Below are 17,094 nucleotides of genomic sequence, written 5' to 3'. Positions count from 1 at the left end.
ATATGAATCATCTTAATATGGGATCGCCTGTGTGCAGGTGATCCCATATTAAATTGCTTAGATGTAGTAGGCTATTCCAGCATGTAGGCTATGACCATTTCAATTCCAACCCAACGTCAGTCTCAGCTCCGTTGCGCACACGGCACCGTGCGCTTTGGAGACGCTTATGTAACCTTTTTATGCCGGTTTAGTGATATTTCTCCACTCACTATTCAGCTGCAATCGATCAGCGGGATCAAACAACGTATCTAGGCTACTTGAGAGCACAAAAATGAATATATAAAAACATATTCCAAAGTGGTAAGTAGGGCTTAATTAAAATAGCCAACAAGTGCAAGGCTTTAGTCCTTGATTAACATTAACATTGATTAACATTACTCATTCAACATTACAATTCGTGCTCCTTAGATGGGAAACTCGTCCAGAAAGGGGTTGGCCATTTTTCCAAACTGCTGATTTGATTGGTTCGTGGGTGGTGTATTTAAGGTCTAATCTTATCCTTGCAACTTAACCTGCTGCGGACCAGGTTAAGTGTGAAGCATAAGTTGCTATGGAAATATATGTCGGTAAGAAGTTAACTTGCTTTGTAGTACGGCCAAACCAGGTTTAAACCTGAAGTTACCTCGCTAAACCACTAATCTTGCTTTGTAGTACAGGCCCCTGGTGAGTAAATATATGTGTAACTAAAACCTTGGCGCAAAAAAGGTTGGGAACCCCTGTGTTAGATAACTGGACAGTCATGTAATTCAGGTTACAGCTAAAAAAAACATGTTTTGGTATCACTAACCAAATCGATATTGAAATTAATCGAATCGGAATCGAATCGAATCGGGATTAATCGATTCCGAACCTTGTGAATCGGAATCTAATCGATTCTTGAAATTTGAACCGATACCCAGCCCTAACTGGGAGTTAGTTTAACCAACCTACTCGCTACCACTCGGAACTCACAATCTTTCCGTTACATGAGCACCGTCCTTCGGATGAGACATTAAACCAAGGTCCTGACTCTCTGTGGTCATTAAAGATCCCATCGGCACTCTTCACAAGAGTAGGGGTGTAACCCCGGTGCCCTGGAGGGTGTAACCCCGGTGCCCTGGAGGGTGTAACCCCGGTGCCCTGGAGGGTGTAACCCCGGTGCCCTGAGGGGGTGTAACCCCGGTGCCCTGGCTAATTCACACACAGACCTTCCTTCGATCATGATCACATAATCATCCCCCGATATCTAATTGACACTTTCAGTCTTCAACTCTCCATGTAGCTGATGTGTGGTGAGCATTAACTCTCCATGTAGCTGATGTGTGGTGAGCATTAGGTGCAAACTGGCTGCCGTGCATCACCCAGGTTTGTCCTACACATCGGTGATGGATGAGTAGATCTGCCCCGTGGTTTGGTTTTGGTCCCCTCAGACGTGAAGGGAGCGAGACTGGGGATACGTCAGCAGCACAGGAGAGGTGTGTGGATAGTTAGGAGAGACAGGTGAAACTTTCTGACAGCTCCTCACAGCAAAGTCTGTTCACCTCATTCTTTTGTTTATTTATTACAGGCATTAACGGCAGCATACAAACAACAACTGTGGGGTTTTTATTGGTGTCATTACCATCGCTATTTTGTAATGGAACAGAAAACGACAATAAGGCTGTTACTAGTTGTCAGCTGCAGCGCTGTGTGCGCGCAGGACGGTATGTCAACAATATGGTGCCGTCCAGGGTTAGCGAATAAGGTCTATAGTGTGGCATATGCACGTTCTACCCCTCTCTTCTATCCCTCCTGTGCCCGCGCTGTGTGTCGTCTGGCTGCTACAAAGTGCACAGAGAGTCCAAGTAGGAATTAGACCACGCTGAATCCTGATCCGCTATTAGAGATAACTGTAATTAGATCCGCAGCACTGCTCATTTCAGCCTTGTGCACATGCGGCTCTATCACAGCACTCATCTCCATGTGTTCAAAAGACACAATTACCTGCGAGCAGAGAGGGACACATGAAGACTTCATTTTCAAAAATGAGATCTGTCATTTGAGAAAATTGACTCCCACTATTACAAAATGATTGCGGTCATGAAAGGAAAAAGCACATAAGTTACTATTCATGATTCATCTACAGTCATGCTTTTGAGGGTGGGATCATGTGTATTTTTAACTATTGACTAGTAAATTTGAGCTATTCATTTGATTGACCTCCTTAGACTAAGACTAGACTAAGGCCATGTTCACATTACAGGCAAATCCGATTTGCTGATAAAGTCATTAATCATCATTATCTTGATTGGTTTCCCAAATCTGATTTGGGAGTGTGTCCGCACTGCCACAAATCTGATTCTCAAGTCGGATCTCTGTGTCCAGACCTAAACAGCCTATCTGCATGGGTTGCTATGATAACGACGTAGTAAATACATACGTTGGTGACGTGGTTTTCCTGCGCAGAAGCATTTGATGAGTTGCGAGTGACGTTCAAATCAGATTTGGTGGATCTGCGCGTCCGCACTGAAGTCACATCAGTCAAAAGCACATTTGAAGCAGATTGGAAACTACCTCCATATGTGGTTTGGGACAAGTGACACAAATCAGACTTGGGGCGTCCAGACTCATAAAACCAATCTGGATAAAGTCATTAATAGGTCACTAAAGTTCACAAATCGGATTTGTCTCTCCTAGTCTGAACATGGCCTTAGAGACTAAGACTAAAGGTGCGTTCACACCGACCTATTAAAGTTTTTCGCTGGCGTCGAGTTTACATACAAAGTCAATGCAAACGAGCGATTGAGCGTATATTCGCCTGGGAGAAAAATCGCTGGGCTTCCGAGCGACAGAGACAGAGCGATAGGGAGAAAATTCGCTCGTCGCCCGAGATGAAATATCCCAACTCGAGCGAAAATACGCTGGCATCAGTCGCTCGCTGCTCAACGCTGATTGGCTGCCGTGTGAGAGCGAGTCAAGGATCACACTGGCTTGGAACAAACCGCTGGTTTATTGTGTGGCAACAAACCGCATTGACAGCTGATTGACAGGCTGACAGCTGACATGAAGTGAAGTCTGTACCGGTATGGAGCTCGCATTAGAAGCACGCTGATAGGCTTTAGCTTGTAAACAATGACGGTGGCTCGTAGTGGACAAATATCATGACATTGCGTAACGTTATAGCCCCCACATGTCCGTCAAATCATGTGCCTGTTGATGAGTGATTTAAACAGAGTGACAGAGCGATTCCAAAGGGTTGAATCAAGCGACAGAGCGAAAAATAAATATCTTGGTGTGAACACAGCTTAAGAGGCCAGAGTTGTACAGTAGGTCCTCTTGCAATTGAGACTGGCACTGATATGCAGTCAGTGTCTATTTATAGAAAGACACACTCTGCTCTCCTTCAGCCCCTCCCCCGTGCACACACACACACACACACACACACACACACACACACACACACACACACACAACCTCTTGAATGCATATATCACTGTGAATAAACCAATGGAAATGACTGAGGTCTCACAAATATTAAGTTTGTTTCCTCCTTAAATCATCACTTGGAAATGGCCACTTAAACACATCCTCTTCTCAATGCTGGAAGTAATGATTTGATGATCCTTATAACCGTTGGAATAGCAGCATGCATGTCATCTATGTTGGCTACAAACACTGGATCAAGAAAGCCCATTGCATTTTGTTAGCATTTATAAATGGAGGGAACTGTAAGCATACCTCAGCCTTTTACAGAGGTCTACAGTGACCCCAAGTGGCTTTTAACTGAATTTCAGCAACACAATTGAATACAGTATCCAATGTGTGTGTGTGTGTTCTGGGTGGGGTGAGGTCGGAGGGGGTCTGCCTCAAAATGCGATGTTATTCCCTGCTGAACCAAAACTAGGTCCCTAGTGGTTTGGTCCCAGTTTCACCTGGATTAAATCTAACCTACTGTATACTGAGCATCCAGCACTTTCTACACTATGAAGTCACCAGAGCAAACATACAACCTCAGTGTTACAAACAATGCTTGACACAAATACAAAATGAAAATGGTGCAGTAAAAACGATGTTAAGATGTTACATTTGGAGCACAAATTTAAGCTTTTGACAGCTTTTCTATTGCATGAGGTAGATAATGTTTTAATGACCGCTTCCTTTTTAAAGCTATAAAACAGGATTTCGTTTTTAACACCTTACATTTATGAATATAAAACTTGGCCAACAATATGATGAGATTACACAGGGAAAAAAACATTTTCTAATTCTTATAATTTGTAAATCCAAACAATACATCCTTCAAGCAAAGTACAAAAGCATCATACAGTAGGCTACAAATTGATATAACTTTTAACCATTTCGAGTAACACTGTTTCCATACGGATCACCAGCGTTAGTTTGTTGTTTATAACGTGGCTATATTATAACGTTTTCTATCTCGGATGCGTTATTTCGAATCCCACATAGGTTACGCTGGCGCAAAACGTGTGGGTTTCAGGACGAAACAGTCTTGAGCCACTAACGTCATCTTTAGAGCACAATATTCCTGGAATGCAAGTTTAACTAAACAGTTACATGTCCTCTGAAATCTACATAAAATTAAGATATTACGGGTTGTTTTATTTTGTATGTTACATACTTATTGGCCAAGATATGTTAGTTTATGGGGGAGTAATTCTGCCAGTTTAGGAGGGGAGTGTGGGCGGCCATCTTGCCTGCGGGGTTTTTAGCAAGTCTAAAACGGAAATACTATTATGAAATGACGTAATGCGGAAGAGTCCATGTGTGGGCAAAGAATAAGGTGAATAGAGGGTATGCATGTGATGTCACAGAGGCAGAAGTCACTGTGGGGTCACGCCCCACTGAGTCACAGCAAGACTGAGCTTGAATGCTGTAATCAGCATAGATAACTGACACCTGCTGCTCAGGGAGGAACTTGACACTCATTTTGACACTCATTCCCGATTGAGGGGGCGTGTTCCAGTGGGTGTGCATACCCTCTATTGCTCCACAGAAAGCCATAATTAAAATGTTGGCTCTCATTCTCCTCCTTCTCGCTATCATCTGCTTCCGTATTCGCTCCCTTCCACTGCACAATAACTTATAAGCACAATAACTTATCAATTAAACCGTAAACAGCAACACCGTCAGCTACCGCCATGTTTACTGCTGTCTTCTTCCGGGTTTACATAGAACAGCAGTGTGCTGCGTGTGACGTTATTGTTCTTCTGCGCATGCCGGGTCACTTCAGAGCCGTGGCCTGTTCTGTTCACAATGGAATCTGATATTGGCCACTTTTAAAAGGTCTGTGTGAACAGCCACACAAAAAAATCTGGTCTGAATCAGAATTGAGCACTAAGGTTTGCGTAGATTGAGTCCAGTATAAAACGACAGATAACTTGCCATAGGTTACTCCAAGCGTGATCACAACACCAAAACAAATGGAAGACAGTCTCTGGGTGCAGGTTACAAAATAAAAAGTGGTGGTTTTGTTTTCCATCAGCTATCAAGGCAAAAAGCCCTGCTTTGACATCACTGATTGGGCAGAACTGAGATGCCAATTTAAGCCTGGAGATCTACATGACCTTCCCTCTGTACAGGTTGCACAGTAACAGCATATTTTAGAGAAGCCTAAACCTCGCAATCCAGAGCAAACTGTACCATTCTGTCTCCCTATCAGTGTTACAGCTGCATTTGCATGTGTTTTTATGCCATGGCCTTTTCATTGACAGTGATAAGTGTTGCTGGCAAACTGTTTTCAATAGTACAGAATCTCCTCAAGATCATGTTGCTGCATGAAAATGTTATTCTAGGTCCACCATTCAGACCACAATAGATCTGTCAGCATCCATGACGTGTAATAGCTTTTCTTGCAGTATTATGGAATACTGCAACTCTTTACTTTCGCTCTGACTCTACTTTTTCTTTGTAGGTCTATATTCCTTGCCGGACAGCGTTGGTTCTGGCCAATGAGGAGATGCACCACGGAGTAGAGACATGAAGATGACTTTCTCAATCAACCAACAGCAGGAAACTGGCATGTACTGTATGTGATGTTGATGTTACTACAGAAGACCCCACATAGCCTATGATTTGAAAATAATGTTATACCTGCATCTTGCATCACAGTACAAAAATAAAGTGTTCAGACAATAAAATGTTCCATCTGCAATCCCTACTCTTCAAGCATCAATGTATATGGGGGGGGGGGGGGGGGTTGGGTTAAAACTAAAGTACTGTCATTAACAGGGTGATATTTATCTTCAATTATAATTTTAATAGCAAATGTCATTCTAAATGTTAATTAATCACAGCAACTTCATCTGTGGTGACAGTTTAATTTCAGCAGTTATCACCACTACTGCACAGACTTCACTGTGTCAAGCAATGGCCCTGTAATTACCCTTACTAAATGCAGCTCACATCTCTGAGCTATTATCAAAGTACACAATACACATTATCCATCTTTATCAATCTTGTCTCTACTTTTTCTATTAACTCATTGAGTGCCAGCCACTTTTGGAGAACGGACGCTCCCAGTGCCAGAGTTTCAGAGCGTTTTCAGTGATTTCTCGAGGCCCACAGAATATTGTGTGATATTACTATGTAAACACCGAACACGCCCAAAGAACGATGAGACTCTCTTCTATCATCAGCAAAAAAAAGTTTATTGATATCATTTTCCGTTCTTTAGTTATGAGCCAGAGAAGATAGGTTGATTTCACCAAAAAGAGACGTTTCAAATTAGAAGCTGAGATAATTAGCCTTTTGTGAAATGAAGCATTTCAAGCACATGACTGACTCTGAAGCTAATATTTTCTGATGTGACACCTCAAAAATAATTTCCTTCAATAAAACAGTGAAAACAAAGGAATTTTGTTTGGCAAAATAATATTTTTTAGCTGCAACCAGCAGCGCTGGCCCCTGCGTGCGCTGCTGGTTGCAGCTTCTTGCTGGTCTTGATTTACTGCTGGTGGGCATCAGATATTCTAGCTTGTTTGCCAATCCTGTCCTGCTGTCTGGGTCTGTCTGGGTCGGTGTTGTATGGTGCCCTGCGTGCCCCACCCCCACCCCCTCAACTGCAAACCTCTCCTCCGTGGGTATGTCTCTGGTGGCTCTGGTGGCTCTCTGCTGAGTTTGCTCTGCACTGAAAAGTGCGCTACATCCAGCTTTTTCACAGCGTTCCGCGTGTATTTTTCACCGGCTCCCATCGCTTCCAGTTGAGAATAATAACAACTCCACAACTAATCATGCGGATGGGCTATCGCAGCGGACACGGAGGGGCTCAATTGTGGCAGCAGATTGGCTGCTGCAGGCACAGGTAACGTTATGCTTCATGCATATCGATGACTACCGAAGCGATTTCCGTTTCCCCATGACTTCTTCTCTCTTTTTTCCTCGCCTTTCTCTAATCTGGAGAGCACTGTCGCCACCTAATGGGTCCGTAAAATAGCTTTTACCCATTCAACATCCACCATACTTTCACAGGAGATGGATCTGGCTTTGATCCACGTCCCACCGTCAAAAAACGCAATTGACGACAATCGTCGTCATTGGCACTCTACGTTAGTATTTGAATTGACGACAATCGTCGTCATTGGCACTCAATGAGTTAAGAGAGACATGTACTTTTCTTAACTAGACCTATGTCATGGTTAATACTGTATTAGCATATAGCATATATACATGCTGTAACATTATGTTGCAATTTAAGAAATTGTATTTGGAGCTTTCATCTTCTCCCCACAAAGCTGTGATCACATATAGTAGGCAAGTGAAGGAAACGGAGAGAATGAGGGACAAATTAAAAGAGACAATTGTTTAAAGGGCATGGTGCAGGTTGGAGACCACATTGCATTAATATGTGGAAGGGGTATATAGCAATGGGATTTGGGGGGAAAAACATTTTTTCAATCACACATAGCTGCGTTTAGACTAGTTTTTGTAACCAGCAAGGGGCACTGGTCCATTTCATGGAACTACCTTTTGTGATGTCACAGGGATGCAAAATAGTCACCTTTAGATGACAGTCACATTTTTCAGCCCAAAATATGAGGATTTCTGAGTGGTTTTATGTCTGCCTTGGTATCTGTCACCTTTTTTCACTCTCCATGACTTTGCATCCCTGTGTCAGCCCCAGCGGAATATTCTCCTCTTGTGATGTCACTCCTGTTGTTATGTCACACGCCCATTTATAAAATGCCACCTTTTCCTCCATATTTATACCCTGGGGGCCTGCTTGGGGGGGGGGGGATCTTTGTCTTTTTGGAGTGTTTTTTCACTGTAATCATGAGCCCAAAATGTCAATTCAGATTTTTTTTAACCTGCACCATTTTTTAAGGGAAATAAAAGAGCATGGGAAGGAGGTTGGTCATTTGGTTGAGATAGCCAATACCATAAGCCTTCGTAGTTTTTGAAGGGATCATACGATCAGGAGGAGAGAGCTGTGCTAGAGCTGTGCTATGTGGAGTCCCATCTACATACCGACGATACCCAAATTTATATACCAATTAGACCAGACGATCGCTCTAAACTCGCTAATCTTGAATCCTGCTTAATCGCTGTTACAGATTGGATGTCAAATAATTTCTTACGACTAAACGCCAACAAAACTGAACTACTAGTTGTTGGCCCAAAAACCCAACTTCCATTTCTCACTGATCTTAGTCTGAACATTGAGAACTGCGTAATTACTCCAAACTCAAAGGTGAAAAACCTAGGTGTTACCTTTGATCCTACTCTGTCATTCGATGCTCACATTAAGGACATCACTAAAATAGCTTTCTTTCATCTTCGCAATATCTCAAAGATCCGTCCCTTGCTAAATGCAACGGATGCCGAAACCTTAATACACGCCTTTGTTTCATCTAGACTCGATTACTGTAATGTCCTATTCTCTGGCCTTCCACTTTGTAGCACAAATAAATTACAACTCGTGCAAAACGCCGCTGCTAGAATTCTAACTAGAACTAAGAAGTTTGATCATATAACTCCGGTCTTAATCTCCCTCCACTGGCTCCCAATTCAGGCCAGATCAGACTTTAAGGTGCTTCTGTTAACCTATAAATCTTTGCACGGGCTCGCACCTCCATACTTATCTGAGCTAATCATTCCTTATGTTCCCACGCGTACTCTCCGCTCACAGGACGGTAATTATCTTACCGTCCCTAAAATTAAGAAAAAATCAGCAGGTAGCAGAGCATTTTCTTACCGTGCTCCACATCTCTGGAACCAGCTTCCTCTGTCAGTTAGGGAAGCTGGCTCCATTGAAATCTTCAAAACTAGACTCAAAACCCATTTATTCTCCCAATCATTTGGTTGTGCTTGATGGTTATGTTTGATGATGTCATTCTCTAGAAATATTTATTAGCTCTTGAGTACATACAATCCTGAATTGCTGAGCGGGCTGTCTCAAGCCAGCAATATCAGTATAAACTTAGACTTGACCTAATTTAAATAATATGGCATCAGTCGACCCAGTAGCCTAGATAGAAAATCAAATAGTTGGTGAATAAACTTAGTCCTGAACTGCTGAGCGGGCTATCTCAAGCCAGCAGTATCAGTATAAATTTAGACTGGACCTAATTTAATAATATGGCATCAGCCGATCCAGTAGCTCAGATATAAAATCAAATAGCTGGTGAATAAACTTAGTCCTGAACTGCTGAGCGGGCTATCTCAAGCCAGCAGTATCAGTATAAACTTAGACTTGACCTAATTTAATTTAATAATATGGCATCAGCCGATCCAATAGCTCAGATATAAATTCAAATAGCTGGTGAATAAACTTAGTCCTGAACTGCTGAGCGGGCTATCACAAGCCAGCAGTATCAATATAAACTTAGACTTGACCTAATTTAATAATATGGCATCAGCCGATCCAGTAGCTCGGATATAATATCAAATAGCTGATGAATAAACTTAGTCCTGAACTGCTGAGCGGGCTATCTCAAGCCAGCAGTATCAGTATAAACTTAGACTTGACCTAATTTAATAATATGGCATCAGCCGACCCAGTAGCTCAGATATAAAATCAAATAGCTGGTGAATAAACTTAGTCCTGAACTGCTGAGCGGGCTATCTCAAGCCAGCAGTATCAGTATAAACTTAGACCTAGACTACCTAGACCTGAATTAGCAGTATAATATTAGTCATCCTAAATAATCCTAATAAATTTTGATTTGACCTAATTTTATTGTTGTCTATAGAGTTAGTTCCACCTCTGCGCAGATTCCCCCGCTCTCTTCTCTCTCTCCCCCTCAGGTGTCCTTCATTGGCCTGACGTACACCCCACCGCTGCAGCCCTAGGTCCGGCCGTCATCGCCCTAGCCACCTGTCGTCACTCTAGGCCATCTACCCACTACTCCTTCTACTGTCTGACACCCCGGGCTCATCACCATCACCGACCCCTATCCTCATCATCCTGGTCACCTGCTTGCCTAAGGGAAGGGGGGGGCGCCCCCCCAGCCCCCCCCCCCCGCCGCCTCATCATCACCTCCAACTCCTATCCTCCCCTCCTCTTAATCATCACCTCCGACTCCTATCCTCCCCTCCCCTCCTCTTAATCCATGTCACCAACGCGGACTCATGGATTCCTCAGATCATCCTCATGGAACTCCCAATCTTGTTACCCCTTTTTGTCACCTAGCTAATTAACTAGTATTCTCTAAACCTACGAACACTTAAAGACTGCATTTTCTATTTCTTTTTGGACTCTACTTTTTAGATTTTCAACTCCCTTCCCTGATCTTAGGATAATTTAAAAATTACATTTTTATATCCCTTCTGTTGGACTCTTTTTACATTTTCAATTTTCTGTTCTCTTGTACATTTTATTTCCATAATAAACCATTCACAGAGTTTCATTATCGGAAACTCTGTGCATGGTTTAGCCCGGCATCTCTCGGCCTGTCTCGGAGGGGAGTCCCCAGATGGGGGTCCGCTGCTGTGGCCTGGGTGGGCCCGTCCCCCGCGTGGCCTGCTCTCACGCTCTCAGTCACTATGCTGGTGGCTGGGGGCTGGGGGGGCGGGTCGCGTGGGGGCTGGGTCCGCCCGGGCCGCAGCAATTGGCCCCTAGCACAACGACCTCACAAGGTTCCTCCTCAGCCAAGTCACTGGGGCAATCCATGCGGCGATCCATATGGTGGAAAGGTTTTCTTGCGTTCACTGGGGGTGAGGGGGTGCCGCTGTGTCCCGGCCTGGCCTTCCCTCCCACGCCTTATGTGGGCGGGGGCCGGGTCGGGGGGCATCGGTGCTCTTCATCACTGGTCGAGGGCTGCCGGTTGGTTTAGAACAGCATAGGTAGGCGATAGATTAGCTACAGCCTAAGGCTGACCTGTTAGTGTTCAGGCTAAAATCAGACTAGAGCAGGGTAGGATAGGCCAGATTAGGCTGTAGATTAGCTAGATACTATGTCCCAGTTAGCTCTGGTTAATGCTTAGAGTAGTCAGTTGTCTGATCTTCTCCCCCCCCCCTCTCTTTCCCCCTTCCCCCGCTTCTTCCCTTCTTCCCCCTTCTTGTTCTCCTCTCTTTCCATGCTCTTTCCTCCCCCACATCCCACCGCCCCCCCCTCCCTTCTCCTGCTCTCTCCTCATTCTCCCCCCCCTGCTCCTTCTCCTCTTCTCCCCTATTTTCCTGAATCCCTGCCACTTCCTGCTCTCCCTTCTCTCACATTCCCCCTGCTCTCCTTCCCCTGCACCCTCCCACCTCTCCTTCTCTGCCTCTCTGTCCTCCCCCCTCTCTCACATTCCCCCTGCTCTCCTTCCCCTGCACCCTCCCACCTCTCCTTCTCTGTTCTCTCCTCCTCCACATTTCCCATTTTCCCCCCACCCTCGCCCTAATCCGGGCCCGTATCCTACTCCCTCCCTCCACCCTAGACCCTACCTCTACTCTCTGTCCTCCCCCCTCTCTCACATTCCCCCTGCTCTCCTTCCCCTGCACCCTCCCACCTCTCCTTCTCTGTTCTCTCCTCCTCCACATTTCCCATTTTCTCCCCACCCTCGCCCTAATCCGGGCCCGTATCCTACTCCCTCCCTCCACCCTAGACCCTACCTCTACTCTACCTCCCCTGTACCCTTCCACCTCTCCTTCTCTGTTCTCTCCTCCTCTCTGTCCTCTCCCCTCTCTCACATTCCCACTGCTCTCCTTCCCCTGCGCCCTCCCACCTCTCCTTCTCTGTTCTCTCCTCCTCTCTGCCCTCTCCTCCCTCTCACATTCCCCCTGCTCTCCCTCCCCTGCACCCTCTCCTTCTCTGTTCTCTCCTCCTCCACATTTCCCATTTCTCCCCACCCTCGCCCTAATCCGGGCCCGTATCCTACTCCCTCCCCTCCCCCAACCCTAGACCCTACCCCTACCCTGGCTCTCCCTCCCTTGCACCCTCATCTCTCCTCCTCTGTTCTCTCCTCCTCCACATTTCCTATTTTCTCCCCCCCTCCCCTCCCTCCTCCCTCTCCCTCCCTCCTCCACTCTCCTGCTTTCTTCAAATGTTCAAATGTTATCTTTATTCTGTATATTCTTGTTACTGTGTGTTAGCTAGAATCAGCTAGACATACTTTCTGTGAAGCCCTCTGAGACATGCTTGTGAATTAGGGCTATATAAATAAACTTGACTTGACTTGACTTGACTACATCTTTCCACTCCTGTATATCTCTGTCTCTGTGCCTGTCTGTTTATCACTATCATTATTATTTGAACATTCAAACCCTGGGGTTGATGAGTCACTTCGGTCACTTCCTGTAAAACAGATGATTCCAAATAGTCCAAATTAGTTGAATCAACTAAAAAGTACATGTCAGGGTACTAGCAAGGGTACAGAAATTGAGATCATTGAAGGTCGGTCATTTCATGTGATGGATGGATGGACATGAGTAATAATGAAAATGGGTGGATGGGCAGGGATCCTCAGGAAATGCTGAGACAGGAGTTTCTATATTGTCTCAGAGTCAAAGATCTTGATGCTATAGGTGTAATTGATTGAGTATGAACGGAGGAGGCACTGAGTCTGTAGGCTAGACCTCAATGTATTTGAAAGCTTTGCTCGGTCCAAACAAGAACTGAAATAAGGATTTTTTTTTTATTGTTATTTTTCCACTAAACTGGTTTGTGTCAGTGTCACAATATGGACTCTAGAGGGCAGTAATGCGTAATCCCCGCGTCTTCTCTGCGGAAAATGTTACACAAAGGAAGAAGAAGAAGCAGCAATTGACAGAAAATGGCTGACCGTGAATGCGGCGACGATTCTTTCTTGCAGCTCCAAATATACTTTTGACGTGTCCTCCATTGGTAAAGGCATCGTTACATTTAGCAGATAATTAACAATGTTTAAAAAGGCGAAACGAGTTAACCTCCGACGGAGAAATGAGTCCGACGAAGACGAGCCGGTGGACAACCAGCAGCAGCAGCCACTGCCGCCGCCAATGTGCGGGCCTGTGGGTGAGGAGATCCCGTTCATGGAGACCTCCTCCACAGGCGCGCTGCACCACCACGGCAACGGCCTCCTCCAGGCCCAGGCGAGCATCATGTTAAGAGCCATCAAGAAAGAAAAGAAACCCAAAGAACCAGCCATGGCGCCAGTAACTGTTGCCCCGAAAGCCAATTTACTGAGTTTCCACGATGAAGAAGGTACCTTGCTTTTAGCTGAGTAGCTAGCTAACGTTTAGCTTACTAGCGTTAGATTAACGGAATAACACGCATGCTTTATTGCAGGTGCATTTAACACTTATTTGACTCACAGGCATAGAGATAGATAAGATCAAACTGTAGGCTTTATAAGGGTACATTATTAGCGGTTAGCTAGTAAGGTCATGCTTAATAAGCTTTGGCTAACGTTAACCCCTAATTAACCTGACAGTCTTGACCGCTTGCTCTAACATTAACAACCTCTGTGACTTTGTGCCTCAACCCAACCACAATAACGTTAGCGTTAGTTAACGTGATCACCATCCACGTTACAATTATTAAATGATTGCTAGACACATTAGTTAACTCTTAGTTACCGTGTGTGTGTGTGTGTGTGTGTGTGTGTGTGTGTGTGTGTGTGTGTGTGTGAGTAAGTAAGTATAATGTTTATATACCTTTGTAAATGTACACTGTATAACGTTACGTGTGTGTGTCACTCTTTTATTTAGGCCTAGTTTTTATTCTAAACTTTCTATGCACATTGTAACTACGGTTTTGGAAAAGTGCTAATACCGGTAGTGACATACAGATTCACTTGCTTACTTACCCTTATTGTAAAGTGTTACTGAGAAATCTTAAATGGGGAGGAATCATTCGTATTGAACATGATTGAGCTGATGGTGGTAATGTTCTTCCTTGATCTGTCTGTCAGCAGCAGAGGCATCAGAGGTCTTCAGAGTGAAGAAACCCAATCACAGCAAGAAGATTGTCAAAATGCTGAAGAAGGAATACAAGGAGGAAGTGGAGAAGACTGTCTATGTCAAACGTGAAGTCAACACAGGTGGGATGGCCTCTTCTCACATGAGAACATGTAGTTAAGATGGACTGAACTTGTCAGTGCATCCCATCTTCACAAATAAGCAAAACAAATGTGTGTAAAATATACTATAATTTTGCCACAAGAGGGAGGCAGATGTTTGAGAAAAGGATGATTTTCTTATATTTTACGAGTTGACATTTCGTTTAAATTCAGCAGAAGTAATCCTCATGTTGGGTCAGGTCAATGTGACTGAGAATTTTTCTGAAGCTCAGGTCACAGGATCATCCCCATCAAAATCATCCGTACAATAGGACATACTTATGCTAAATGACTAAAGTACAAATGGAACTATGTAAATTAAATGATTAATTTAACCTCTTGACTCATCTTTGACTGCACCTTATTCCCATTAGATGCTCCACCCCAGCCTACGGTCACCATCAAAGAGGAAGCCAGTAGCAGAGCGGGCAGCGAGCAGGGGGAGGAAGAGATGGAGGTGGACAGTGCCGATGACCAGGAGGAGGAGCAGAAGAGTCAGACTGGTCAAGTCTCCAAGAGCAACAGCACTGCTGGAAACTTCAACACTCTCTCCTCCCTCAGCAGCCTCAAACCTGGTATCCCAAATAAACATCAATTTACTTATATGTTTAATGTAGTAGCAATTGACCATCATTTGATTATTTGATGGGCACAAATCCAGGTTCATTATAGGTTATATTTCGGTAATACGGCGGCGCCTGTCATTTGTTAATATCTATTTCGGATTGTTAGTACACCAATCAGTCTTTACAACAGCTCTGGAAGTGCTTTTATCTCTTTACGATACATCATATTTTGAACATTGTAGCTCCAAAAAAATTAAGAAGACAAATCTATCATGAACAGAGTCCCTACGGAGTCCTAAAAGTATTAAATTGGAAATTCTCAAAATTAGGCCTTAAAAGTATTGAATTTAGTTTACAAGGTAGTGAATTTCATCTAAAGGTCTTAATTTCTTTCTTCGACTAAATAAATACCGTAACATCGTAAATAACTGTCAAATGTATACAATGTTTTTATGGTGCGACTAGGCTCCTCAGCTGTCCTCACGGTCCACTCAGTCAGCCCCTCCCCACTGCTGTTTAACGTTAGCTGGCTGCCTCACAATACGCACTCATGGCTGCATCCGACTCGAGACAACTTTCAGACGCCCCCCGGAGACAATCTTTCTCAAAAGAAACTAACATTAGCGACAAATCTGGAGACTTTTTCTCACATGGGATGGGATTAACCTTACCAGCAAGCAGCAGTAAGCAGGCAATGATGATAGCTGGGTAAGTTAGCATTGACTTTTAGCTGTGGTAAAAAAAAAAAAAGCACATTTCCAGAGATGGCCCGCAGTGACAACAGAATGCACACGCAGGCTTAGCTAAGGGTCTTACCTACATGTGTATGAGGGGGGGGCATAATTTGTGTTCGTTACATGTATAACAAACATTATTTGCTGGTCTAACCAGAGATGATGAACAGTGGAGCCACACTGCAGCCCAGAGGTAGCGCTTGTAATTTACCCCGGCGCACGCTGAAAACTGGCATGTGTGGACAATAGAAGTTGTTGAAGAAAAGGCACTGTGAGGCTATGGAGAGGGCTGGGATTCTTTTAATACAGTGAAGAAATGAATAAAAAGCTTGCACACTGCACGGGCTCCAGTGATTTATTTTTTGGGTGCTAAAATAAATCACTGGAAACTGGAGCTCATGCAGTGCAAGCTTTTTATTCATTTTTTCACTGTTGGTTCACCTTTCGGCACCTGCCCACTTTTGGACTTGGATGTGCATGTTTTTTTTCTCCTTGACATTGTCCTCTTAACCCATTGATACCTAATGCAGCATTTGTGTGTGTATCCCTTTAAGACCGCGAACCGCGGTCTTAAAGGGATACACACACAAATGCTGCATCAGCTATCAATGGGTTAATACAACAAATAACACACACACACACCCCACAAATATATTATTTATTAGGTATGTATTAAGTATGAATGTCGGTATTATAATAAAATGTTTTATTAAATTCAAGTTACATAATTAAATAATTATTTTCTAGTGCTTACTTACATACTGATTTTCCATTATATCTGTCATACTTTTGACTAGGGATGCACCGATTGCCATTTTCTTGGCCGTTTCCGATTTCCGATTTTTGAATAGTCTGACTTGCCGATACCGATTTTTGCCGATTCCGATTTTTTTTTCTAAAAACAACAATTGACAGCTTACACAAACGTTTTTGTAACTTTGTTTGAAAATTAAGATTCATAGAACAATCCTTACATCTAATGGGGATCCAAATAAACAAATAAACAATTCTTATCATTTGCATGAAGTAGGACCATCTCACTCAAACACATCTCAAAATAAAAGTCTTCCAGGTTAGGCTACTGGACAGAGCTTTTTTGTGCAAATACAATGAATACAAAAATTAAATTAAATCCAATAGCCTATATCCCACAGCTATCATGCATTTACTTTTCCAAAAGAAAACAGGTGCAACACAACATCAAAATGATCCATGGACAAGGAGTTTATAGACTGGCTCCAGACTAGTCCTCTTGAGTAGAGGGGAAATGAGTTTATGAGTTACAGTAACGATCTTCAGTCTGAATATCAGGCGGAGTTTACACACAGTCTGAAGTTTGGTATGCGTATTTTTATCTGC

General features: G+C 43.8%; 2 protein-coding genes across 3 annotated transcripts in view; both read left to right on the top strand.

Moving 5' to 3' along the window:
• The window catches only part of gbe1a (glucan (1,4-alpha-), branching enzyme 1a), a 308,612-nt gene extending 302,512 nt beyond the window's left edge, over positions 1–6,100 (top strand). The window contains exon 16 of the mRNA XM_083635195.1: positions 5,891–6,100. Coding sequence (XP_083491321.1) covers positions 5,891–5,959 — 69 coding nt within the window. The 3' untranslated portion in view covers positions 5,960–6,100. The remainder of the gene's footprint in view (positions 1–5,890) is intronic.
• A 7,088-nt stretch (positions 6,101–13,188) lies between these two features.
• paxbp1 (PAX3 and PAX7 binding protein 1) overlaps positions 13,189–17,094 on the top strand; it is a 40,457-nt gene continuing 36,551 nt past the window's right edge. The window contains exons 1-3 of one of the 2 annotated variants that reach the window (XM_083641019.1): positions 13,189–13,579; positions 14,292–14,417; positions 14,810–15,010. In XM_083641019.1, coding sequence (XP_083497145.1) covers positions 13,276–13,579; positions 14,292–14,417; positions 14,810–15,010 — 631 coding nt within the window. In that variant the 5' untranslated portion in view covers positions 13,189–13,275. Of the gene's footprint in view, positions 13,580–14,288; positions 14,418–14,809; positions 15,011–17,094 lie in introns of both variants that reach the window. The other variant, XM_083641018.1, reaches the window with a different exon arrangement.

Source organism: Poromitra crassiceps, assembly GCF_964638095.1.
Source record: "Poromitra crassiceps genome assembly, chromosome: 1".
Lineage (NCBI taxonomy): Eukaryota > Metazoa > Chordata > Actinopteri > Beryciformes > Melamphaidae > Poromitra > Poromitra crassiceps.
This window is presented reverse-complemented; position numbering and strand designations above follow the sequence as displayed.